The sequence below is a fragment of the Thunnus albacares genome, chromosome 15, assembly GCF_914725855.1.
Source record: "Thunnus albacares chromosome 15, fThuAlb1.1, whole genome shotgun sequence".
Taxonomy (NCBI): Eukaryota; Metazoa; Chordata; class Actinopteri; order Scombriformes; family Scombridae; genus Thunnus; species Thunnus albacares.
In genome coordinates, this window is record NC_058120.1 from 19355279 (window position 1) to 19379961 (window position 24683).

At 40.1% G+C, this 24683-nt stretch overlaps 3 protein-coding genes across 4 annotated transcripts in view; 1 reads left to right on the plus strand and 2 right to left on the minus strand.

Annotated features, from left to right (window-relative positions):
• Positions 1-373: 373 nt before the first annotated feature.
• LOC122998593 (RNA polymerase II elongation factor ELL-like) lies at positions 374-9140 on the minus strand. The gene is made up of 12 exons (XM_044375529.1): positions 8847-9140; positions 6481-6525; positions 6229-6350; positions 5466-5626; positions 3927-4225; positions 3481-3605; positions 2571-3051; positions 2382-2469; positions 2222-2288; positions 1878-2049; positions 1626-1670; positions 374-1530 (listed from the first exon to the last, which is right to left on the minus strand). The coding sequence occupies exons 1-12, from the start codon at positions 8979-8981 to the stop codon at positions 1402-1404; spliced, it is 1869 nt and encodes a 622-aa protein (XP_044231464.1). The 5' UTR covers positions 8982-9140; the 3' UTR covers positions 374-1401.
• A 2388-nt stretch (positions 9141-11528) lies between these two features.
• LOC122998595 (ankyrin repeat domain-containing protein 34B) lies at positions 11529-16975 on the plus strand. The gene is made up of 5 exons (XM_044375532.1): positions 11529-12724; positions 13146-13361; positions 13901-14083; positions 14402-14618; positions 15924-16975. Exons 2-5 carry the CDS (start codon positions 13149-13151, stop codon positions 16781-16783), a joined length of 1473 nt encoding a protein of 490 aa, XP_044231467.1. The 5' UTR covers positions 11529-12724; positions 13146-13148; the 3' UTR covers positions 16784-16975.
• A 1038-nt stretch (positions 16976-18013) lies between these two features.
• The window catches only part of zgc:110158 (uncharacterized protein LOC553590 homolog), a 42401-nt gene continuing 35731 nt past the window's right edge, over positions 18014-24683 (minus strand). The window contains exons 12-18 of one of the 2 annotated variants that reach the window (XM_044375445.1): positions 24535-24570; positions 24357-24408; positions 24014-24084; positions 23527-23605; positions 23383-23411; positions 23141-23242; positions 18014-21290 (exon numbers count right to left, since the gene is read on the minus strand). In XM_044375445.1, the coding sequence (XP_044231380.1) occupies positions 21261-21290; positions 23141-23242; positions 23383-23411; positions 23527-23605; positions 24014-24084; positions 24357-24408; positions 24535-24570 (399 nt within the window). In that variant the 3' untranslated portion in view covers positions 18014-21260. Of the gene's footprint in view, positions 21291-23140; positions 23243-23382; positions 23412-23526; positions 23606-24013; positions 24085-24353; positions 24409-24534; positions 24571-24683 lie in introns of both variants that reach the window. The other variant, XM_044375444.1, reaches the window with a different exon arrangement.

The following is a 24683-nucleotide window of genomic DNA, read 5'->3' on the forward strand; positions in this document are numbered from 1 at the left end:
ATGCTTGAGAGTTTGAGGTTTAAGCATACTGTAAATCACCTCTGTCAGAAAACACACTGAATAATTGATTTACAGTTGATGCTAGCTTTCAGATTTGAAATAAACTTTCACAGACATAAAACAAACTGGAAATCCCTTCAAATTCCTTCTATAATGATGAGGCACAGTTTATCTGCTGGTGCTTGACTGGAACTGATATTTACTCCAGTGAATTAAAACATCTAACCTGTTTTAATTCATTTATACCTATTCTTTACTTATATTTTCTAACTTAGCATATTTATAATAAGTGCATTGCTTGATGTTTTTGACAGGCCGGTGAATGAAAAAGGAATATAGATTGGAACATTTAAAATGAATACAAAAGATTTTTTTTTTCAAATTCCAACAAAATCTGATTTATTTCCTCATGCATTCTGTAAGTTACACTGCATGCAATATCTTTTTATATCTCAATCTTTTGCCATCACAGCTTACAGTAACAAATCCATAACTTTCTCTATTCTGATAATTAAAACAAGTTTCAAATCAAACCTATACTGCAACTTATACTGTTAATTCCCTGAATACAACTTCAAGTTCACATTATATTCAACGTAACAGTCTTCTGTGCTCCAAGAAAACGACGAATGAAGGATAACACCAGTGGAATACTATGAATCCAGTCCTGAAGTATTACCTTACCAAGTAGATCAGGCCTGAACTGAGAACTGACAACAACACCGATACAGTTTCATCTCACCGAACCCAAAGAAGACGACAGATGTCTTCCCAGGATGTGCACATCTGCATCCCAGCTGCCATGTCTTCTCTGACAAGGAGAGAAGTAACCCTCACCTGCTTTTCATATGAGCTGTCTGGGTATGTGCAGTGTGCATTTATCTCATGCTTACAGCTGAAGACTTGAACTCTGACATGGCTGACAGAACACATAAGCAAATACTCAAATTGATGTTTTCATCTCATTCACAAAAGAAGTTAAATGTGTGATGCGGACAGGAATCTACAAGTGTTTTTTGTTTCTTTTAGGCTTTGCACCTTCCCTCCACGTTTATCAGTTTTCATTTTAAAGAGCTTAGTTTTAAGAGCCTTTGTAAAACTATTGTTACGCTCTTTGTCCATGGCAGTATCATGTCACTGTAGTACCAGCCCTTAGGTTCAAAGAAAATATCTCATATTCCAAGAAAAGAACTCATATTAAAAGGGCTGCTTTTCCCCGGCGTACTACTGCTGCTCTTCACGAATGACTTCCCAACCTCACTGACATTTCCAGCAGGTCTCGTGAGACTGCGTTTAGCCATTCTGCTCATAGAAACCAGCTCGAGCTTTGCAGCGTGAACCATCCCTGCCTCGGGGTGTTTATTGAAATCACCAAGTTCACTCGTCTGCGAGTCAGCTTCTTCAGTTTGGAAAGGAACGGTCCGCGCCCAGTTGTCGTTGGTCGTACTCTGATATGAGCTTCTTTATGTGGGCCAGTTTGCTGTGTAGATATTCACAGCGCATCTTATCCTGGCTGTAGTTGGGGTTGGACTAAAAAAAAAAGGGACGAAAAATAAAAAGACTTTATTATGACACAAAAAAAGTGCAGAGTAATGGTTGCATTAGGCAAATTTTAAGAAAGTTACCTTTTTAATACGGCGATACTCTTGAAGAATCTTATTATGTACTGTCTGTAGGAGAGAAATACAGTTTAAGTAACATTATTGTCTCTAAACCAAAGTAGTTAAATTGTCATTTATTTTAAATTGTCATATATTTTAAAGTAGTTTCTAAAATGGTTGAAACTTCTTATAGCCACCTTTAAGTCTACGGGAGAGAGAGTGATGCCCAAACATAAAAACTCAAACGTTTAGCGCTTCATTTCTGTATGTACTAACCTTGTATTTACGTGATTCATGGTGTAGCTGTTTGAGCTGTGTGTCCAGCTCCATGAACTGCCGCGTCACACTGTCGATGTGGGCATGTAAATCTCGGTACTCGCTGTACTCCTTGTTAAAGTCTTGTTTGTAACTCTGTCTCTGGTCTTGGCTGCAAATCTTCGTATACGTCCTGTGCGGAGAAAGTTAAAGAGGGTCGCTATGATCAGATCAGTAAAGATCACACACCTGACAACAAAATTTTTTCTTATGAAAATCATTTTTTAGATATACATTAATTAGATTTTTTGCTGACCATTGGAAGAATAAATTCCTGATTTTAGGATAATCTACTACATACTTACGATAAATAATCTACTGTGTCATTGTCCGCTTGGAGCACATTAGAGGCAAACAAAATTTCTTCAGGGTCTGACAAGAAAGAACAATGTCACACAATTAAAAAAAAAAACAAACTGAAAATTTGACACTTTTTGTCACACGTCAACAACTGACAGCACTCACCAGTGCAGTCCAGAGAGACTTTCTTCTTTGGATCCTCTGAGCTGTGATGCGTTCTCCTCTCTTTCTTGTCTCTCCACCTCTCCTTCTCCTTGACAAAACAAAAATAAATCAACAATGCGTCAAATGATTTGAATATTTCAACAAGGAAGCAAATAAAAAGTGCTTTTCTTTTTTGCTTCTTGTACTTACGTGGTCTCTGTGTTTGTGTTTGCTCTTCTTCCTTTTGATTGTGTGTCTGTCAAGATCGGGCACTATCAGAGGGGACGGGGGGCGATCGGAGTCGGGTTGAGGGTGGCCTTCAGGCTCCTCCTGAGCACAGGGAGTTGGCTTTAGCCTGTCAGTCACCTCGGTTTCCTGCTGACAGACTGCTGACTGCAAGGAGTCAAAAAGCTTTCGAGGATCAAGCGAGTTCCTTTGCCTGTCATCCCCTGTGGCTCGTGTGACATCTTTATGAGCCGCTTGTTCAGATGACCTCAATCTTGACTTGTCACTGGCTGTTTTGCTAGACAAGTGGGATATCCTGGGTTTCTTGCTAGCCAGAGGGTCAGTGTATTCCTCTGGCAGGGAATGTTTTGGGCGGTGTGCTGGGGAGGAGTTGGGGGTGTCTCGCAGTGGGCTGACCTGGGCCTCGGGGACAGAGAGGAGGTTCTGTTGTGGTTGAAACAGTCTCCTGCAAAGTAAAGAGAATGCGATACTTTTACTTTAAATGGCTATAATAATTTCTAGAAACACAATACTCTGCTTTGCTTATACAACAAAAGGTTTTCCCCTTTGTAATTGATTACAGAAAGGTGGAAAAAGAAAAGTCAGACACCAGGTCCAACCAATAACATCTAATTTTAGAGCCACAACACCAGCACTTTCAGATCTGCATGTATATTCTAACCTACATGCTGATGAGGCAATATACAGGCAGATAATTTGCAGGAGTGTTAGAGCTGTGGTTAACAGGAGGAATATTACGTGTAAAACCTCAAACGAACTGACAAAGTGAACAGATGAAAAGAAAACTGTTAGCTGAGTCACTCATTGCCTGCAAATGGTGAGAGTTCTCAAATTGCAGTACCAGATTTCTAAAGCTGATTCTCATCTGTGTTACCTGACAAGGATTCGCTTTAGAAGCTGCTGGTCCCCTGAGGTGTAGCCAGGCCAGTCCTTCTGCAGCTCCTTATACAGACCGTCCTTTAGTACAAAAGTGTTGTCTCTTCTATTGAGCTGGCCGACCTGTACACAGACAAACACACACAAAAACGGTTGAGAAAAGACTTATCTTCAGTGCTGAGAATCCAAACCTACCTCTGATCATTCATTCAAGTTTAAATGTTTAATTCCCACATGCTCATGCATCAAACTTAAGTAAGGCACTGATGTGGTCCCTGTTCTCTCAGTGTATAATGTTGTGTTGGCTTACTGGCAAAATGTTCAATTTATTCTAAAGGGCAGTTTAGTTTCATAACTTTCCCTTATGCTCCCAGATGTTTCTTCCTGTGTGCTGCCAGAAAAAAACCTGCTGTATTTATCTGGCTAAAACAGAAAAGCATTAACCTCCATCAGCACAGAGTCGAGCATATCGTTGTCTCCCGCTGTCAGTCCATCTTTCTGTAGTCTCAAGATCAGCTCAGGCCTCTTGTACGGCCTCAGAGCCAGCAGGTGTTTCACCCTCTCCTTGAGCGGCCTCTCCCGCACGTCATTCACACTCCTCCTGTTTGATGCACAGGCGCCCTTCCTCAGCTTGGACATGCCGACACCCTTCTTAATGTTGCTGAGGAGGGACTGGGGCGAGGGTCGAGGTTTGGTCAGGCTGGCCAGCGCTGGGGCTGGGGCTCGTACTGTGACCTTCTTCCCTGCAAGGTAGCAGAAAATCTCACATCAAACACAGAACAGCCCGAATAAAGCAAAAATATCTTCAAACGTAATCTTGAGGAGTTCACAGAAGCCTGATTGATGCTTCCAACATCAAAAGGTAACCTCGTGCAGTCTTCTTTTTTCATTCTTAAATGAGTTAAAAAGAAGGTTGTACTAGGAAACACCCAATTGTGTAACTACTGCTTTAAAAGAGCATGCAATTTCAGACTAAATCTAGCAAGATCAGACACCAGAGTAGGGCTGCAACTAATGATTATTTTCATTATCGTGTTGTCTATAAAATTGCCCATTATAATTTCTTAGAGACCATGGTGACATCTTCAAATGTCTCCGTTGTTGTTTTGTCTGAGCAACATTCCAAAATCCAAAGATATTCAGCTTTCTATCATTTATGACACATAAAAGTTTCAAATCCTTAGATCTGAGGAGCTGCAACCAGCAAATGTAAAAAAAAGACTAAAACCTCAGTTTTAGTTTCTGTTGATTGACTAATTGTTTTAGCTCTACACCACAGGGAAACTAGTTATTAGTATTGTGGATAAAGAGACTTTATTTCACCTCTTCAGAAACCCACATTTGGTTAAAAATATGAACTCACGTCTTAGAGAGCTGCTATCTAATTTCGGAAATAACTACACAGCAGCACAAACCTTGTGCACAGGCTTCCTCTAAACTGACAAAATCATCAAAGTTTGTTGGTACATTTACTGAGAGAAGATGATGTTGACTAACATATCTATTAGAAGGAAGTGGCTTGGTGGTTTGAAGTAGAAAGCCAGCGGTGACAAAAAAAAAAAAGAAAAAAAAAAAAAGCGCTCAATCACTGGTTTTTTCATGTGAATGCATATTGCTGATGAGTTTGCTGTATATTTGCAGAACCCAGAGTCACTGTATGTTCAGAAAATAGGTTTGTAGTCCTGCAGAATCTCAGCATCCTTTAAAACAGTGATATATGATATAAATATGTACAACAACAGATACTCTATATGTATGTGTACACATGTGTAGTGTAGAGAAAGTTTACTTAAGAGTAGAATACACACAAAAGGAGAAAACAAGTTACACCATTACTATGTCACTAGTTACTACACATGTTGCTATGGCAACCAAATGCAATAGGGCTGACTGTGCTTTTTTGGATATTATCAGCACAATACAGTATAAATTTGTCTTTTGGGCTTTGTGCACATGTGAGTGAGTGTGTACTGTGCTTCCTACCCTGAAAACGTCCCCCATGTTTGATGACAATGGCCCCTCGGCTACGCGTCTCCTCTTCAACTTGAGCCATGCTCTGAAGAGCCTTATCGTACGAGTCATCTGTGGCTTTGACTGTCATCTTCTTCTGAATCACCCCGAGACATGACAGCTCCTCGGCAGCACTGGGAAGAGGAGGGAGGGAGGACAGCGATTACAGACAGCGATCTGACACAGCTTTCAGGAGTCCTTATCTCTTTCAAATGAAAGATTGTTTCAGCGTCTAGATGCTTGACGTTAAGGTAAACTAGATGAGTTGTAGTTTCATATGTAGGTTTGTTCAGCTATTTCCTAAAAGTAGTTGCTCAGGACATTTCTTTGAATGGTTTATGTAATATGGTAGTATAAATACACTAATATTAATACAAAGTACTTTCTGTCAATCAAAGAATTGTTAAGAGTTTAATTCATTAAGAATTTTTCCATTTTTTTTCCTCATAATTTGTATCAAATTGCACCTCCCTCTCTGTAAAATGTTAAATACCTGCAAAATACATCAAATATTTCCAGGAATATGTAATAAAATTAAAGGACCCTGATTAAACCATAAACATCTGTTGTTTATAATAATTCTTCATGTTTGGTTCTGGAAAGAGCTACAAAGATTTCTACTGTATTTGTGGCAGGACTCAATACCAGATTTGATGGATAATTCCCAAACTTTTCACAATTTTTTGGCATTTATTGTAGATTATTTGTGTATCTGTATATTTTTCTTGTGTTTTACCCAGTGCTGAGCTGTTGGATGCAGTCAAAGCTTCCATGCGGATTGTCACGGGCAACATTGGTCACGCCAAAGGTGAAAGTCCTCGCTTCATTGCTATCCTTCGAGCAAGGGATCCTGATTCTCTGTAACACGAGAGAGATAACAAAAAAAAGATGCAGACAGAGACAGAAAATGAGATTTATAATATTTAACATTTATCATATGAAATTAATGAATTAACATATGTCAACAAAGAGGCCGGTTTCTTCTTACCCCTTGGTTTCCATTAAAACAGATGGTGGGATGGGAGGACCAGCCCTGGAGACAAATCAAAAGACAAATCATTTGCACAGAAACATAAACATAAACACAAAGGATGTCCCCTCTATGAGTGTTTCTGTCCTGCTTCAGTGTGGTTTTACAATTACTTGATTCATTTGGTTTTCTTTCTGTAGGCCATTGTTCTTCATGTCTGTGTATCATGTATCACAGCGGCTCCCAACTTTTTTTTTTTTTTTTTACCCTCACAGCCCAATCAGATGAGCTCAAGCACCCTTTCATTGACAACACCTCCCATGTTCCAAATGTGTTCTTTTGAATGGATGTTGACACTACTGATTATATAAAAAGGTGGATATTTTTTCATTAATTTCAAGCATAGCGATCTTGGAATTGTGTGTGTTTATGGGTTCATTTTATCAGAAGTTTAGAGTCACATTATTACCACTTAGTGTAGCAGAGGCTCAATGTTTCAACCATGTTTTTAATATCTATTTTGACTTCTCTTCTTGCTTAACAACTAGTTTTTTTACTCTCAATCACAGCACATAGTGACCCGGGTTGGTAGGGGGCAAGCACTTTGCGGTTGGCTTATAGTAGCTGGTAGTTTACTGGTTACTGTGACAACTAGTGATGAACCGATCCAATTTTTTCTCTCCCATAACCAATTCTGATACCTCAACTCTTGTTATTGGCCAATACTAGTCCTCTCTTTTCCAGATTTTTTAAAATCTATACACTATACTTAACTACTTATAACTTATTGGAAGCATTTTAATGTAAGGTCAGGGATTGTTGTCCACCTTGACTGAATGAATAGAAAATATTACTGCTGGTGGAGAGCTTGAATTTTAAAATGCAATTCAGAAAAAACTATCTCCTGTATCTTTTTGGATGAATAATCGATTAATCATAACAGCTCTATACTTAAAGATCAGCCTCACATCAATTTGTAATCCTATTGACGTGCTTACTTTTCCCTTTAACACAGATATGATATTTTTCACCCAATCATAATTTCTATTTTCTACTCCATAATCTTACCACACATCCCCAGCAGGTATACATACCCCTTTGGGATGGGAGAATTACTGGTTAATCATGACACTTGTGCACGAAGAGCTCTTTAAACAAATCTAATTTGATTTTTAACACAGCTACAAGAGCTCGGCTAAGGTCATTACAACTTGCCGTTAAAATACAGCAGCCTGTCGCATGAGAATATGATGAAACACGGTGAAATAACAAGCTGTCATCTCGCACGGGGGTGATTTAGCCCATAGCCAACTGCAGAAATGACAGTCCAGCGCAACACATTTGAAACACGGACAGAAAGTCTGAATCTAATTGACCTTTTCATGGAAATGATTTGTGAGTCCACCTGTTGATGAGTGAGGTGGCCTGGTTTCAAGTGCAGGTGTTTTTTGTGTGTGCGTGTCTCTGTGATCAGGCCAAGTGAGTTATGAATAGCCACACTTAAAAGCTAAATAAGGAAACTAGATATGTGTACAGCAGTATTGTGTGTATGTGTGATTTTATGTGTGGTAGACTCAGCTCTGCATCAGGTGTTTTCCTCATGATGCTTTTTATTTCATCATGACAGTATTACACTAAAACTGAGATATGACAGAGGCAGTGTGGTTTTCACCTTTCAGCAGAAAAGGGGGTGACTGGAACAAGCCTACAGTGAGGACTTTTCTATCCGCATTACTAGGAATTGCTGAATTGAGGAAGTGTACATGACTGTTTCACTGCTACAGACTTCCTGCAGCGTCTGATTCATTTGTAATAAACTGGGTCAAATGTTTTAATTTTGATTTTATCCATCTGTCTCCCTCAAGCTCTGGTGAAGATTTTTTTTTTTTTTTTTTTTTTTAAAGGCTGCAACTCTGTGTCTGTTTCGCAAAAATAATAAGTGCTCCATCTCTCAAATGCAAAAAAATCTCTCCTACTAACTGTTACCCCCCCCCACCCCCCACCCCCCAACAGCCTGCTCCTTTCTTTTCTCCTCGATTCCCAGACACTCATTAGCATCCATAATACTTGCCAGCAGCTTGTAAACGACTTGGCCGACAGCTTGTTACAAGCAGCATCACACAGGGAAGCGTTTCCGCATTGTATTATGCAACATGTATTTCCATTTCATAGCAAAAGCAGGCTTGTAGGAGACAACAAACGGGGAAGACACATAGTGGTGAAGTTCGGGCTTGAAATGAGAAGCACAAACCCGCCTTGGTAGCCTTTTTTTACCACTTTGTTTTTAAGTAAGGGTCCCCTTGACGACGTGGGGCAACAAATTCAAAACATAAGTTTACATAATGTCAAGTACTTGAGGGTGAAATGTTTAAAAAACAACCCACCTTGCCGTTCTGAAAGGTGCTAATGGCTCTTGCCGCGCTGTCAGTGAGTTTGACGTGAAAGACGGAGACGTTACCACCGCGGCTCAGTTTACCGCTGGACAGACCGTAACACTGGTTCTCCTTGAGCACCGACATCCCGCAGCAAATCTCACCCTGCCAGGCTTATTCTGGACAAAACAAAATCGATATAAATAAACAAACATTAGCCGAGAGGATCCGGAGAAAGGCTGCCGTTGCTGTTGCTGTTGCTGCTGCTGCTCCACCGCCGCGCGCTATTCTGGAGTAGATAGCATTACGTCATGACGGCTGAGCAGTTTTTATTGGCTCGGAGACATAAATAAACCGTTACGTACGTCTTACGTAACCACTTGTCCTTTTTTTATGTCTCCACTCAGTCTCACTATGCTAATTTCCTTTCTTTCACTCACAGGGAATTTCTGCCGTGTTAGTGTGAATGAGCAGGTTATTCACACTTCTTCAGGTGTTATTTCGAGGTTTTGTTTCTGAAGAAGAAAAAGGAAAAAATGCTGAAGTGGATTTCTCTGGTTGAGTAATATTTTCATCTAGGTTCGTGGGTCTGTAGCCAGAATAAAAATAAATAAATACTGAGGCAATGAGCCAATACAGCCTTCAAACAATAATGGTGTCTATTTTATAATTTGCTTGGAATTTTCATATATAACTGTTCAGTTAAATTACATTTTACAAAGGTCTAAACTGTGTTTTTAACATCCACATTAAAGGATAGGTTTACAATTTTTCAAACCTGTCTTAAAACAACAATCACGTGTTCATATGAACACTGAAAGAGGTTTTCCTTGCTGTAATCATTCCTCCTGTTCATACTGGCTGTTAAAAGATCCCCTTCAAATGTGCTTTCAATGTAAGAGATGGAGGCCAAAATCCAGTGTGTCCACACAGTTATTTTGTGCAAAAATGCATTTAAAAGTTTATCTGAAGCTTATATGAGGCTTCAGTGGTCTGAGTTAGTCATATCAATTGGATATCTGCCACATTCACAGTCTTTTTAGCAATAAATTCCCTCTTTGTGTTTCCCTGTTGAGCTGTGGTGGAAGTATAGTAACAAAAGAGGAACTTTGGCACTAAAAAGACTGTAGCATTGAAAGATATCTACTTGATTTGACTGATTTTGGATGACTGAAGCTTCATATTAGCTTCAGATAAACTTTTAAATATATTTTTGCACAGCAGGAGGCCCCATCACTTACATGTGCAAGTGCATGTGCATTATGAAGGGATCTTCTAATGGCCAGTATGAACAGGAAGAATGATTATGACAAGTTCTTATGGGCACCTGACTCTTGTTTTAAGCAGCAGCAAAATGTCATCCTCTGTCCTTAGACCCTCAATTTGAATGAGGAAAAAAACTTGAACAGGGAATTAATGGAAGAAACCACAGGAGGAGCAACAGAGGAGAGATCCCTCTTCCAGGACGGACAGACATGCAATAGATGTTGTGTGTACAGAATAGAGAAAGAAATACAAAAATACAGCATGGATAAACAGGATGACAAAGTTATAGATGGATTAATAACATGTATGAACAATCTGATCAGGAGGACGTCAAGCAACTTCTAAACTAAAAAACATTTTATCACATTGATGCAAAAAATCCTGTAAATGTAATATTGTCATAAAGCAGTCCTGTTCATTGATTTGTAGCATTGGCTGAAATAGTATTTGCATGTACCTTTTCATTCTTGTATTTTTTAATTTTTATTTTACCATTTTCATATACATATTAATCTATTGTATATTGAAACCAGTGCAATGTACATGTGTGGAGAAGTAAGAAACTAAGAAATTCTAAATCATGAAAACATATTGCCTTCAGTGACCCAATACAACCAGACATATTAAAGGGTTAAACATACTGCCATAACTGACCATTTTGCAAACATGTTTCTGTGGTTTAGAAACCGGATACATTTCACAATCACAGGCATCTGTTAACTTCTATTCATTTCTACTAAATAAAGATGAATTAGCACATTCTTGACACTTGCTTGTGTTATATAATTCATAAAAGTGAACGCCAAGTCTGCATTATTATTGTGTGGTAATGAAAACTGCATCCACCACACAGTGAAAATGCAACACTAAAAAAAAAAAAAGGACCACTAAACATTAATGTACACTGTGATGGATTTCACAGCATGAGCAAGTTTCAAACACCCACTAATTAATTTTTATACCAAACAGCTGCCTGGAACTGTAGTAAAAATGCATCAGAAAATCTGTAAGTTTATAGTCTGCTTACAAAAATGGAAAATAAAGAAGCCTATTATGGTTTGTAGCTGAGCAGCTAAACATCGGCCCTTTAATAGTCACAGTACAGAGATATTTTCCTAAATCACAATCTCTTTTTTAATTTGGCTAATTTGAACAGGGTTTTGAGAAGCCCTGTTGGTTGGCAATGAGACAAGTCTCTCTGGTCAGACATAGTTAAGCCTCGTACAGATTCATTTGACTCTGTTCCGCTTTTTGCTGGTGGTTTGGATGCCATCTTTGGAAACATTTAATGTAGCTCTTAAACTTCGGTGGCTGTTTGTTTGCATTAATTATTTATGGATATATATACGTCTAATTGTGCCCTACATGCATATTTGTAAGTGTTGATGTCTGTCTGTGGGGGATAACGACAGGGTGTTTTTCTCACCTTATGTTGCTATGACAGAGAAGTGATCCTATCTGTGTCTGTGTCAGTCTTATATTGATGTTGTAAAAGCTTTTCAAAGTGTGACTCATGGGTTAAATATTGTTAGAAATTCAGTAGTAATAACTAACATTAGTCATACTCAAGAGGACATAGTTTAGGGTCATTGTACTGCTATAAAAAACTAATTTAGTGGAAGTAAAACATTACTTACTATGTAGCCATAGTGTAGGTTACTGGTTTATGTTTTAAAGACATTGTTGAATATATTTTCTGTATAAAGTCAAAGTTTTGTTTTGTTTTTTTTCTTTTTAAACTATATTTACAAAGCACAACAACTGGGAAACCATACATGGAAGCTTATGGATCCATTTCCATTGATTCATGTCCATTCACAGTATGTTTGCAAGTTAAAGATGCAGGAAAAGTTTGATCAATATGATTGTTTGTTGCATATGCTCACTGCTAATTTTATTAGCTCCAAATAATTGCTGCTTGACTTAATTGCACGTCTGGTATTTGAGGATTGCTAAAGTGTTTTCCTGGCCAGTCTCTCTCCCTCCCTCCCATTCTGCTATTTGAATCATTCAAGTCAAATGGATTCATTTAACAGAATTGTGTGCTGAGTGCTTTGACATGAAAACAAACAAAAACAAAAGGGAGAACAACTGCATCACAAATTTACAGGAACATATGAGCTGCAGTGTGTTTTTATGAGTGTGTGTCTGAATTTCAGTGTGTGTCTCATCTGCCTCTCTGCCAGTGTTTGAACGCAGATGGTGGCCACACGTAGATGAGGGCTGTTCAAAGCTGACTCATATCAAAGGCTCTTCGGGTCTTTGTAGTGCAGTGTGTGCAACAGGTGACATTTTGGGCTCAAAACCGTTTATAACTTTGAACACTTACCGTGGCCCGAACCTCCCCTCAACCCAGCAGGTAGTATATGGAGGGGCCAGATGAGGACAGAGGAGTTACAGACAGAGGCAGTAGATGAAAGTTAGTATCACTTGATGTTCTCTAGTTTGTTGTCAGCCAGCAACATGCCAGTGCTTCATCCAAAAGCCAAGGTAAACCTTTTAAAAGATATGATAAAAAATAATGGAAGAATGGATTGATTTTCCTTTACAATGGATCTGAATAAACTCAAGATGGCTCGGTTTTTATAGAAAAGGAACAGATAAACAACCACTGCAAAGTTAAGGTGAGTTTAATCTTTACTGTGCATGTGTATCTGTCCATGCTGTATGTCATGTCCATGTCCACCAAGAATTTCCAATGACATTAGCAACCTCTAAATCTGGACCAATAGTGACAATAGATGGTATCTGTGTCCAGTTTTGTCTTCTTTTTTGTTGTAATAAACATTTTTTTGAAAGTTTGAACAAGAAAACAGACAGATATTAACCATTTAATCTTAATTTCCTCTTGACACAAACTTTCACTTGCTATATCAGGATAATATTGTCAGAAAATCATTGTTATAATTTCCTTTCAGACTATATTTGTTGTCAGGTAACATGTTCAAGCTGTTCAGGGCAGACTAGTGTTTGGCTGTTGACAGTAGAATATTGTGATATTATAATATAGTGGATGTTTGTGACTTTGCTTTGTCCTCTCTCCAGGTCATGGGGGACCCCCTGTCAGACTGCAGCCCCCTCATCAGTGCAGCAGCCTCGGGTAAGCTCCGTCTGGTCCGCCTGCTGGTGGAAGGTGGGGCTCAGGTCAATGGGCGCAACCCCAGAGGAGAGACGGCTCTCCTGGCTGCTTGTAAGACCCTGAGAGGGGAGCCTGCTGGACCTGAAACTGTGAAACTCCTCACATACCTGCTCCAGAACAAGGTCAGTTGCACAAACTTTCAGTTTCCTCATTTCTACTCAGAATGCATCTGCTTAAATTCAATCTACTGCACGCAAGTCAGCACAGAAGTTCAACCTTATATTGATTTAGGCGAATTTCTAATGCATAACAAATCTGCACCTAGAGTTAGCGAGCTATATTTTTAATGAATAGTAAACAGAGTTCTTGATGTATCCAGCTCTGCTTGTGCCCTCCATCTGCCCACCAAAGTGTTCCTGAACATTTTGGCTGTATGGAACACAATATAGGGGACTCTGAGGCAAGATTATTGATTATAAGGAGGACTGTGCATTGTTAGACTGTCTCATAAAATGTGTTCTTGCTCAAAATCCAGAACACAAAAGCATCAACACTAGACCAGATCTCATTAAGATGTGAGAAAGTGTGATTGTGAGCAAAGTACATGTAACTTTAATGAAGCAAACATATTAGTCTAAATACATAGCAGCTCTCTGACTGATAGAAACGTTTTGAGTTGTCGTCTTCTGAGTGAATCTATCAATGTCTTCTTTTGTATCAGGCTGATCCCAATGCTCAGGACCGGGCTGGCCGTACTGCTCTGATGTACGCCTGTATGGAGCGAGCAGGGGTCCAGGTGGTGTCCACTTTGCTGTCTGCAGGAGCAGACCCCAGCATGGAGGACTACTCTGGAGCCTCAGCCCTGGTCTACGCCATCAACACACAGCACCAACCGACAGTGAAGGTCAGTCAGGAATGGGAAAGGATGATCAAAGGAAGTCAAAATATAGAAGTGTCTGAACTGACTGGAAGTGAACAAAGGATCTGCTTTCCTCTAAAAGCAAAGATAGAAAGTTTGTCTTCTCTGATGATTTTAATTTGATGTTTTTATGTGGAAAGTTCCGGCTTACAAAAATGAAAGAAACGCTTAAATGCCAATTGCGAAAACTGTCAAAATGTATAGATACTGAATGCCACTCCATTTTCGGGCACCTTCAAAACTTCAAATTGGTCAAACCCAACCAAATACATTCACTACCTCACCAGCACTCATGCACTTCAGGTGTTAATGGATGCCTGTCGGGCCAGGGGTCGTGACATCATCATCATCGCCACGGAGATGGGTGTAAACGGAGGCCCGGTGACCAGGCGTTACCTGAATGTTCCTCCGTCCCCTGACACGTCACCGGTGTCCTGCATGTCCCCGTCTGACATTGTCCTCAAGACAGGCTCCCCCAACTCATCAGAGGGGGAAAACATCTTCAACTTCAGAGGAACTAGTGAGTAACTGATGAAAATACCTCACTTACAGCATGCTTTACACTTATCCCCCTACAGGAATTCGAATAGTACTTGAGATAGGTAATCGCTGTGAACATCATGTCAACCTTTTAATATGATCAAAAGCTCCAGTACAGCCACTAAATGGACCTTCCTCTGAGATGGTTTTGTCAGCTACTGTCAAGACTTTAATCTCAATGATTTGTCCTTTAATAGCACAATAAGTGAGGCAACCATGGGACATTTGTGAGTAATCCTACTTCAGCAAAAAATCCCTTTCAAACGCAATCTAGTCATTTTGACATACGTTTTTTTCTTGTTTTAAATATACTGTGCCTTAGGCCTGTGTAATGTTATGTGTGTTGCCTGGCAATGGAAAAATCAGTAGCACCAACAGTGCACTGGCAGTCTCTTTATGCAGACAACATGCCCCTCCTGGATGTTGTAACAGCAGTGTTCGACAAAGGCAAGTCTAGACAGATGAGAACAAATGCCTGGTGGTTGAAATCATTAGCTGAGTGCTCATTCCTGAGGAGAGAGGATGAAAATGTGTTGCCAGGGTGAGGTGAGGCTAACTCTGCTGGCACAGTCCAATAAAAGAAGTAACATTTCTTGCCACACAGGAACTGACACTAAATTCATACAATAGAAACTAAAGAGAGTGCTGGCAGATGAAGTTAGATTGGCTGTAAGAGGAAGGATGTGAGAATGAAGTAATGGACTGGGCAACAACTAGCTGTACTAGATGAATCATTTCAGAATATGAATCAGGGATGGCAATGTTGGTCTTTACGTCAGTCACTTTGGTTCAGGCTGAAATATCTCAGCAAATACTGGATGGATTGGCACATTGATACGACCTTCATGGTCCCCAGACGAGGAATCCTACTGACTTTGGTGATCCTCTGTTGGCACCACTTTTTCCTCTTGTGCCACCATGAACCCGACATTTGTGTATTTTTATATGTTTTTGAATATGTCTGGAGAGGATGTGTAGCTTTTCATCTAGCGCCATCAACAGGTCAAAATTTTAAATCTGTCCAATACTTTGGTTGGTATGACCGATATATTGTCACATCAGCCTCAACTGTACTCTGTGTTTGGAGTTAATTAGCAAATGTTAGCATGCTAACATACTAAATTAAGATGGTGAAAGTGGTTAACACTATATCTGCTACACATCAGGATGTTAGAATTTAGCTCGAAGTACTCCTGTGCTTATGTTCAGCCTCATAGAGCTGCTAGCATGGCTGTGGACTTGTCCTCAACTTTCACTTATAATCTGTCTTATTCGCTTCCATCAGGCAAAAGAGGAAGCAGCAGTAGCCGACATCCTTCCTGTGAACTGAGTCCAGTGAGCCAGAACAGCACCCCACCGCCCAGACAGAGAATGTTATCTGAACCATGGCTGGCCATTCACAACCTGGCCTGTCTGAACAGAGCTTACGAGGAGGGCATGAGGGAGAGGAGCCTGCAGGAGGAGGGAGACAGACAGGATTTAAGGAGAGATGAGAGGGAAGAGGATGAGAAGTCATATTCTCATCAGTCTAGGATGGAAGAGAGGAGGGAGAGCGTGGTTCAAAGGAGGGATAACAGTTATGGAGGAGAGAATTACAGCAGCTGCCATGAGGATTTCATCCCGAGGGTCTCTCAGTCAGTCCTCTCTCTCATAGACGTGTGTTCATCTTCGGCAGCTCAGAGCAGAATGGCTCCCAAGAGGTGTCTGACCCCTGGAGGATCAAACTCAGACAAAATGACTCCAAAAAGCTGTGCTGATAAACTTCCTGCCCGCCCGTCTCCTCACTCCCAACTCCGTCGAAATACTCTCCCCTCTGTCACGGTGGTCCCACCCCTGCTTCACCTTCCTCCCTTGGTCAACCAGTCAGACTCTCACCTCCGGGTTCCTACGCCAATTTCACCCTCCAAGAGCCAGAGTATGGTGTTTCTGCCACACCCACCCATCTCCTCTCCACCCTCCTCTTCATCCAGACCATCAGTGAGACCAGCATTACTGTCCCTGCTGCCCCTTGCCTCCTCCGTCACCTCCCTGGTCGCTCCTCCTGCCTCTTGCTGCAGTGAGAGAAGGTCACTGCGTCGTCACTCGGTGCAGCTTGAACAGATTAGAGGAGGAGGAAGAGAACAGATGAACCGTTTTGACCTGTGAGACAGAGATTTCCTCCTGTTGGAAGCACCGTCATCCCTCAAATGTTCTTTAAGAAAGCAGAAAGTTCAAGCTGCACCCTGAATATTCACAAGGCCTCAAGATTATATCTGTGTAAACAATTTTTACAACAGTTGCTTGGTTTGTAATCAAAGTGCACACAATACAACACAGTAAAATAAAAATAAAAATTATAAAAAGGTAAGAAATACACTTACATTTTCACCATGTTTGCATCACTGTAACTGCCACCAGGATCATGACTAGACCTGAACTGGTCAGTCAACAAACCAATTAGTCGATTTTGATAACTGAAAAACTTTTTATTAAAGCAAAAATACACAAAAAATTCACTGATTCCAGGCTCTCAAATGTTAATATTTGCAGGTTATAGTCTTTGACAATAGTAAACTGAATATCTTTGAGGTTTTTTGACTGTTGGTGGAACAAAAGAAATTGAAATATGTTAACTTGGGCTCTCTGAACTTGTGATGAGCATCTTTTGCTATTTTCTGAGGAATCATAGAATAATTGATAACAAAGAGAATTAGTTGAAACCCTATAATCTAACCTTTTCAATCAGTTTGTGAGAACATTTTCTAACCTTCCTTTACCCCCACTTCTTTTGTAAAACTTGTACAAATTAGGGGGGGAACTTTTACAGGTTCATTTACTTTAAGGTATTTTGAATGTTATAGAACTACTTTTACACAGTAAATTATCTATATGCTGATTTTTCCCCCATAATTTGACAGAAACACCTTTCTTATATAACAGCACAAAAAAGAGCATCAGAAGTACTCAGGACCTCTCTTCTGTGAGTCATTCAACCAAGTAGTTTTCATGTTGATTCATTTTATACTTTTTTTTTCTCCATTTGTTTTATATGAAACCTGAAATGGTAAAACTCACCAGTTGTCACCATAAAAAAAGCCAATATTTTAGAAAATCCTGAAAAAAACAAACAAAAAAACCCATAACAAAACAAAACATAATTTTGTGTAGCTTGTTAATCATCTTGTCGGGTTTAATCTACATTGTGGATACACTGAGAAATTAATTCCAGGGAATCAGTATTCTAAACACTATACATTGGCGGCATTGTGGAAATTAAATGTTTAATCTATATTATTATCTTCACAACAGCAGCAAAACCAAGATAACAGAATAACTGGAGCTAAAACTTTGTGGAGGCAAATCATCAGCCTATTAATCCAGAGGAAGAAGCTCATGTTCATGGCAAAAGGAGTGAAGTCATTTTATTTGTTTTTAATATGTATCTACAACAAGGGGGACACAGGCAAAAACGACTGACAACTTGATGAAAATTAAAAACAAACAAAAAAAAAATTACATTTATTATCAATGCAGTTTTCCCACCTTTTTTTCCAATAAGCAACATTTTTTTGTCTAAAGAAACTTTACAATATAAAGAAACATACGAAGAAGGAACCTCTTATTTTACTACACGAGACATTTAGGATCTGAAACTACCCTAACATGAGATACAAAGCAACTCCCCAAGGACAGACTGCCTCATATTCAATACTGCTTTGTCATCAAGAGGAAAAATGAGGAACTGAACAGAAAAATCTTTACTCCCCCCCACATTCCTCTCTTAACCCTCCCTACCCCTGAATGTTACAGTATTATACATCAGCACAATAGAAATACAGAAATGATCAACGTTGTGACGGCTTTACTTACAGGACAGAAAGATAGAGAGAAGTTCGACTGCATTTTTATACAACAGTATTTCAAAGTACAGGGGAGGAAACGCCTCTCTACCTCCTCTCAGCAATAAGAACAAATCTGTCCGTATTTTTTTTTCTCTTTACTTTCCCAAACATTTCTCCCACCCCATTTTAAATAGATTTAAAAAAATCCTTCATAGTAAAGTCTGTACTCTGGTCCCTGGTGGTTTGGATTGAGAGCCAGTGTCCTGTGTGCCCTGCTTTCGGTTTTCAGTGATCAGTTGTGTTGAGAGGGTAGAAGCTGAAATGCAGTGTGACGGCGGCAGACACACAAGTTGAAAAGTATGAAAAACAGGCCTCTTTTGCTGCAAATTCACTGTCAAAATGGTGAAAAATATGCCTGTTTATCTTTTTTTTTTTTTTTTTTTTTTTTTAATACATAACTTCAACATTTTCCAAGAACAGAGGCAGAGGAGGGAGGCTTTTGGATAAGAATTATGTTTAATTTAAAGACTTTTTCAAGAAAATGTGTGTGACAGTGAGTTGGCTAAAGGCGTTCACACACACACACACTCAACTACAAAAATTGTCCTCCCTCGTCCTGCTGGACCCCTTGACGCTACAGCTCTGATGCACAGTAAAGCCCCAGGTTTGCCTGTGATGAGGTGAAATAGCATATAGTCTATAGCAGCTCCAGTTTCTGTTTCTCATCACTCATATTATTTCTGAGTAAAGACACACCATCTCTGAACAAATACACACAGTTGCCCAAATCAGCACATTTCTGATCAACTGTTAAGTTGTGATTTGAAATATCAAAACATGTCAATGATATCAAAATGCATTTTACAGTATTTACAAAAAAATTGAAATCAAAAGATGGAGAGTTGTACAAAAAAATCAGAGAGGGATGCTGTGTGGCGGACTGTGTCTGTGTGTCGATGCTGGCCCGTTGGAAAGGTGAGAAAAGGGAAAAGGACGGACAAGGTCTTTTCTCCAAGATGAGCAAAGGGAGGGAGGCCACTCGTTACAGTCGACAGAGCAACGCCGTGCCGCTTCCTGAACCTGCTATGCTCCGACATAAAGATGCCGAGGATCTGATCAGTGTCCCCTTTCACCGAGAATCAGAAAGTCCTTTCGCAAGAAGCGACCGTAAAAAGAGGGAGCGCTGCATGTATGAGGGGGGAAAAAAAAAAAAAAAAAAAGTCTGCGAGCTAAACTGACTGGTGTGTAAAAAGCAAATCCATAAAAGCACAGACATACAGTACATCACAGTGTGTTGAGGACTTACCAGCGAGTTAAGCAAACAAAAACAATCCAAGTGTTCACTACAGGTCAGCAGAGAGACGATAACGCGGCCTACGTACACGTTGGAGTGAACAGTGACCAAAGTGGGCGGCATTAGTGGAAGCAGCATGAGTGGGGGGTCAAAACGGTTTTGAGAACTTCAGCACCTTTGGGGGGAGGGGGAGGGGGTCGGGGGGGGGGGGGGGGGGGGTCTGATGATGTCGGTACTGACAGAGATAAGGAGACGCTGCTGACTGGATCTGCATATTTACACAGTTGCTACTAGTTCTGCAGTTAACAAAAAAAAACAGGGATAACACTTAAAAAAAAAAAAAAAGTAACCATAATTCATAAGACAAATTAAAAAGTACATAAATAAATAGAGCTGTGCATTTCACCGCATGAAGCTACTAAAACAGGAGTCGCTTCTTCTTCTGGTCTGGGTTATTGAGCAAGAAGTTAAAAATTTAGATCTTTTAAATGAAACCTCTGAGAAAGATTTAAAAAAAAAGGGCCAATCAGTACCGTGATGGATAAAAATCTTACCTGCAGGGGGCGGTGTTCTCACATAGAGCCAGGTGTGAATATTTGTGAATTGTTACACAGCAAATAAGTTCTGATTTGTGTGCACATATGCTGTCTTCATTAAAGTCATGTGCCCTTAGAAACAACAGAAATTAGAACCTAATCTTAAAATGACCATACCAATATCATTAATAACAATAATACAATAATAAAAATAGCAATGATACAATACATACACAAAAAAAAAGGAAAAAAAAAGTTCATTGATCATCACAACACCTCTGTTAAAAATGTACACACAGAGAGAACAATGTCAGGGGGCAAAGGGGTCATTTCATCCGACCCTCCACTGAATCCGTTGGGAACAGCAACAAAAAAAACCAACAAAAAACAAACAAAAAACAACAATAAAAATTTAAAAAGTCCAAAATTGTGGTTGAGAAGCTTCCAGGCAGCTGCTAAGAGACCCAACACATCGTGTCCTCAGGGGAGGGCTGAGTTATCCAGTCTCCTCTCTCCTTCTTTCTCTCTATTTGTCCTCCTTCCCTTGCTCATTGTCTAGACCCTGACAGGAAGCCAGGGAGGCCGGGGCCGGAGTCAGAGAAGAGGTTCTTCCTGTTGCTCTGTGACTGCTTCCTGTTCAGACTGGTGGCCATCTTGCATGCTCCAGGAGGGCCCGTCTTAATTAGAGTCCCAGCATGCTCAAGGGCCGTCCCAGAGGGCTGTGTGGCCGTACAGTTCCCGAGTGAGAAGGGGGGAAAAAGGAGGGGAAGGGGAAGTGGGGGGCGGATCCCAGATGGGGGGGAAGGGGGAGGGGGGGGGGGGGGGGCAGAGGGTGTGTGTTTGTGTGTGTGTGAGGAGGGGAGGTGGTCCAATCCGAGGTAAAGGATTGAAGAAAAATAAATCAGGTGCAGGGGTACAAAAATAGGGGGGAAAAAATAAACAAAAATACAAAAAAAAGGAATAAAATAAAATCACACACTCATCGTCATGTTGGGTGAATACTGAAAAGAGAGAGAGGGGAAGGGGGAGGAGGGCACAGATGAGTGGATATGTAAACTTGACGACATTTAAACACCAGAGGGCGCTCAGACCCAGCCCTGAAAAGCCAGAGGAGGCACAGAGTGGGTCGAATACATCAGACTCAAGTAATCAATTCCATAATAAATCAATCATATCTGATGATAAAGGCTGGGTATTGAAGCTCATTACTTTTTTGGTACGAGCAGAAATACAATGACTATCAAAATAAGTATTAAAAGTTGGCACTGCATTATCAGATTTAGTCTTTCATGGTTTACTTAAATCTAGGGGTGCAACTAACAATGATTTTTATTATTGTCTAATCTGCAGATTTTTTCTCGCTTAATTGCTTTGTCTATAAAATTTCAGACAATAGTGAAAAATGCCAGTTTCTAAACTACTATACTACTGTATCTGAAGATGTTCTGTTCAGCTTCAAAAGCTTGAAGTCCTCACATTTGAGAAGCTGCAACCAGCACATATTTTCGTTTTTGCATCAATCATCTAAAATCGATTAATTGACTAATCATTGCAACCCTATGTAAATCAATTTTGCCACTTTTTAAAAAGGTAAAGATCTTGTGCGGCTGCTTATGTTTACTTAAAAAAACATGACTTAATTTGCAAACATACATGTGCTCTTCAGAATAAGATATTGAAAAAGTAACACTTTGGTCTTGATACCGCAACTCAAAAGTATCGGCTCCGATCGGCACTAATATTGAAACGTGTCTAACAATACCCAGCCCTGCTGCTGATCGGTTGAGTCAGAGTATTACGGCTCGACTATAATTCCAGCCTGTGCACCCCGTGGCTCTCCAGGCTGAGGGTAAGACACCATCACAATATTACACAATGCAAGGAGCAGTACCCCCCCCCCCCCCTCCCCGCCACCCCCCCACCTGCTGTGCACCAACAGACTAGACCTTTAAAATTCTCCATTTGTCCTTACATCTATTGGTTTATGCATTAAATAAACAGTTAAGTTATTCGTATTTATCAACTGAATCACATCACTGATACAGAGGGTATAGAATGAATTTCTAAGTGATTAGTAAGCGGCTACAATGCAAGCAGAACATATGCTGTTAGTCCACTGGGATACTCTTAACAGCCCTGTTTTTATTCCTTTTAAACAATAAACATGCTGTTGTGTGCTCCAGGAAGTTCTGTGAGCATGGTGTGTTTTGCAATTCAAAATTTTTAGTGTTGTGTCCCAAATAGTAGAGTTTAAAGACTCTGTGTTACTGGACTTACAACTAGAGGTCCTCAAAAGCCCTATTAACCGAGATCTGACCCAGGACCTGAGTTGGGTCAGGTCCAAATTATATTCTGTCTAATCAGGTGCTGCTAGGGTCCCTGTTGTATCGGCGCAGGTTTCCGATGAGTGTGTCAAATTGTCTACAACTTGAGTGTGTGGAGGCAGACTCGGCTATCAGCTCTGATCACATGGAGCATCATGTTTCGACACGCTTTCATGACGTGTATTGCTACTCTTTTCTTCAATGTTAATTGCTCCTTAATTGGTGGTGTATCATGGATCAGGTCTCTTTTGAAAATCACCAAACTGCTGCAGTTGCACCTCAGCATCTATTTAACTACTAAAAAACAAAAACAAGTGACTGATGGATGTCCGGCCTACAAAGAGTTCTACCTCTTCGCTCATAAAATAGGATGTGCGTGACTAATCAATACACCTAAAAACAAAAAAATAAAACAGGGGCAAGACACAAACTTTATCAAAACTCTGCTTGCATTCTTCCACTGGTATGTCAGGACGTCAAGGATAACTGTTAAGGGTCGTGAGATGTCATTCACTCGCTCTACTTACACTTTCGCTTTGGAATGGGTTCAAGAAGTTCCCGCCCATTTCGCCGTCATCTCTCGGCGTTCCAGGAGGGTTGTTCATGCCCCCCATATTATTAGGGGAACTCTGGAGGGGGAGAGCGCAGGAGAAAAAAAAAAAACTGATTAGACTGCTTCTTTAAAGTGCAGAAAGCAAAAGATTCTGAGTTTTATGAATACTCAGCAAATGAGAGAAGTTTAGAGAGAGAGAATTAGATTTTTATTCACCTTTGGCAACCCATCCATATCCCCAGACCCTGAGGAAGCAGAAAGAGAGAAATACTATAGTTCAATTGTTTTTTTAAAAGGTAAATTTACCCACAACTCAATTCCATCAGTGATTTGTCCAGACACACTGTGCTTAAAACCAACCTAGTGATCCGTTCATGTGGTGTGGCTCCATGGCTCCCATTGCTCCCATTGGCCCATCAGGCCCAGGTCCCATAGGGAACTGGCAAAACGATGTAGAACAAGCATTGCAAATATTATTTTTCCATCTTCATATAACTGTGACCTCTTCAGCCCGAGGTGAGGCAGAGATTATTTAATTTATTCTTCCAGTCGATTCTTATTAAGCTCAGTGTGTTAGAATTATTGTTCTCTAATGCTGAATTGTACTGGTGCCCACTGATGTGGTTATAAGCTCTATTTGAGCTGGATTAATTTTTGTGGGAAAGGTTGTGTAATTTTAATCATTACAACATCATCCATAACTATAACCCTGAATCAATCTGCAGTGTCTGAAATGGTTACAAGTTCAGAAAGTTAAAAATTTAAAAATACCATTAGGGGGTTTTCCTGTTAAAAGACAAATAAACCCAAAAATAACAATTGAGCCCAGATAGTGTGTGAGACTCACGTTGGGTCTGTTGCCTCCCGGCCCGATAGGATTCATCATTGTATAGATGTTTTCACTGGAGTTAGTTGAATCTTAAGGGAAAAACGAAAACAAAAACATTAGTTACATGATACTAGATGATGTCAAAGCTGTGTGAAACGCTAATAAAGATCTAACCAAACAATAAATCAAATACTAAAATAATAAAAATACACCAACTGAATAAAAAGTAGACAAATGGGAACACTAAAACTAATAGTGCTTGGCTGATGAGGGGACACATTTATGCTTGGTCAGTGAGGGAGTATGGAGAAGACATTTATATTAGTGTTAGTGTTGGGGACATAGTTAGGTGACGCACCACCTGGGCTGGGCATGATGGGAGTTCCCGGTGGACCTCCTCCGCCTGGAGGACCCTGGGGAACAATCGGTGATAGAGGTTAAAATTACACTCATTAAAACATGAATAAGTTACATCAGTACAATAAATTGATAACTTCCATCTGGGAGAGCTGCGCTGCTTTCGATAGATTTGAACTCACCACATAGTTTCCTGGAGATGAGGAGGAGTAGGCTATCTGAAGAGAGAAAGAGGGAACAGAAAATCAGATCTGATGGTTAGAGGAGAGACAAAATAAGAGGAACACTTACAATCCAATACTGTACATAATCACCTACTATACGTATATAA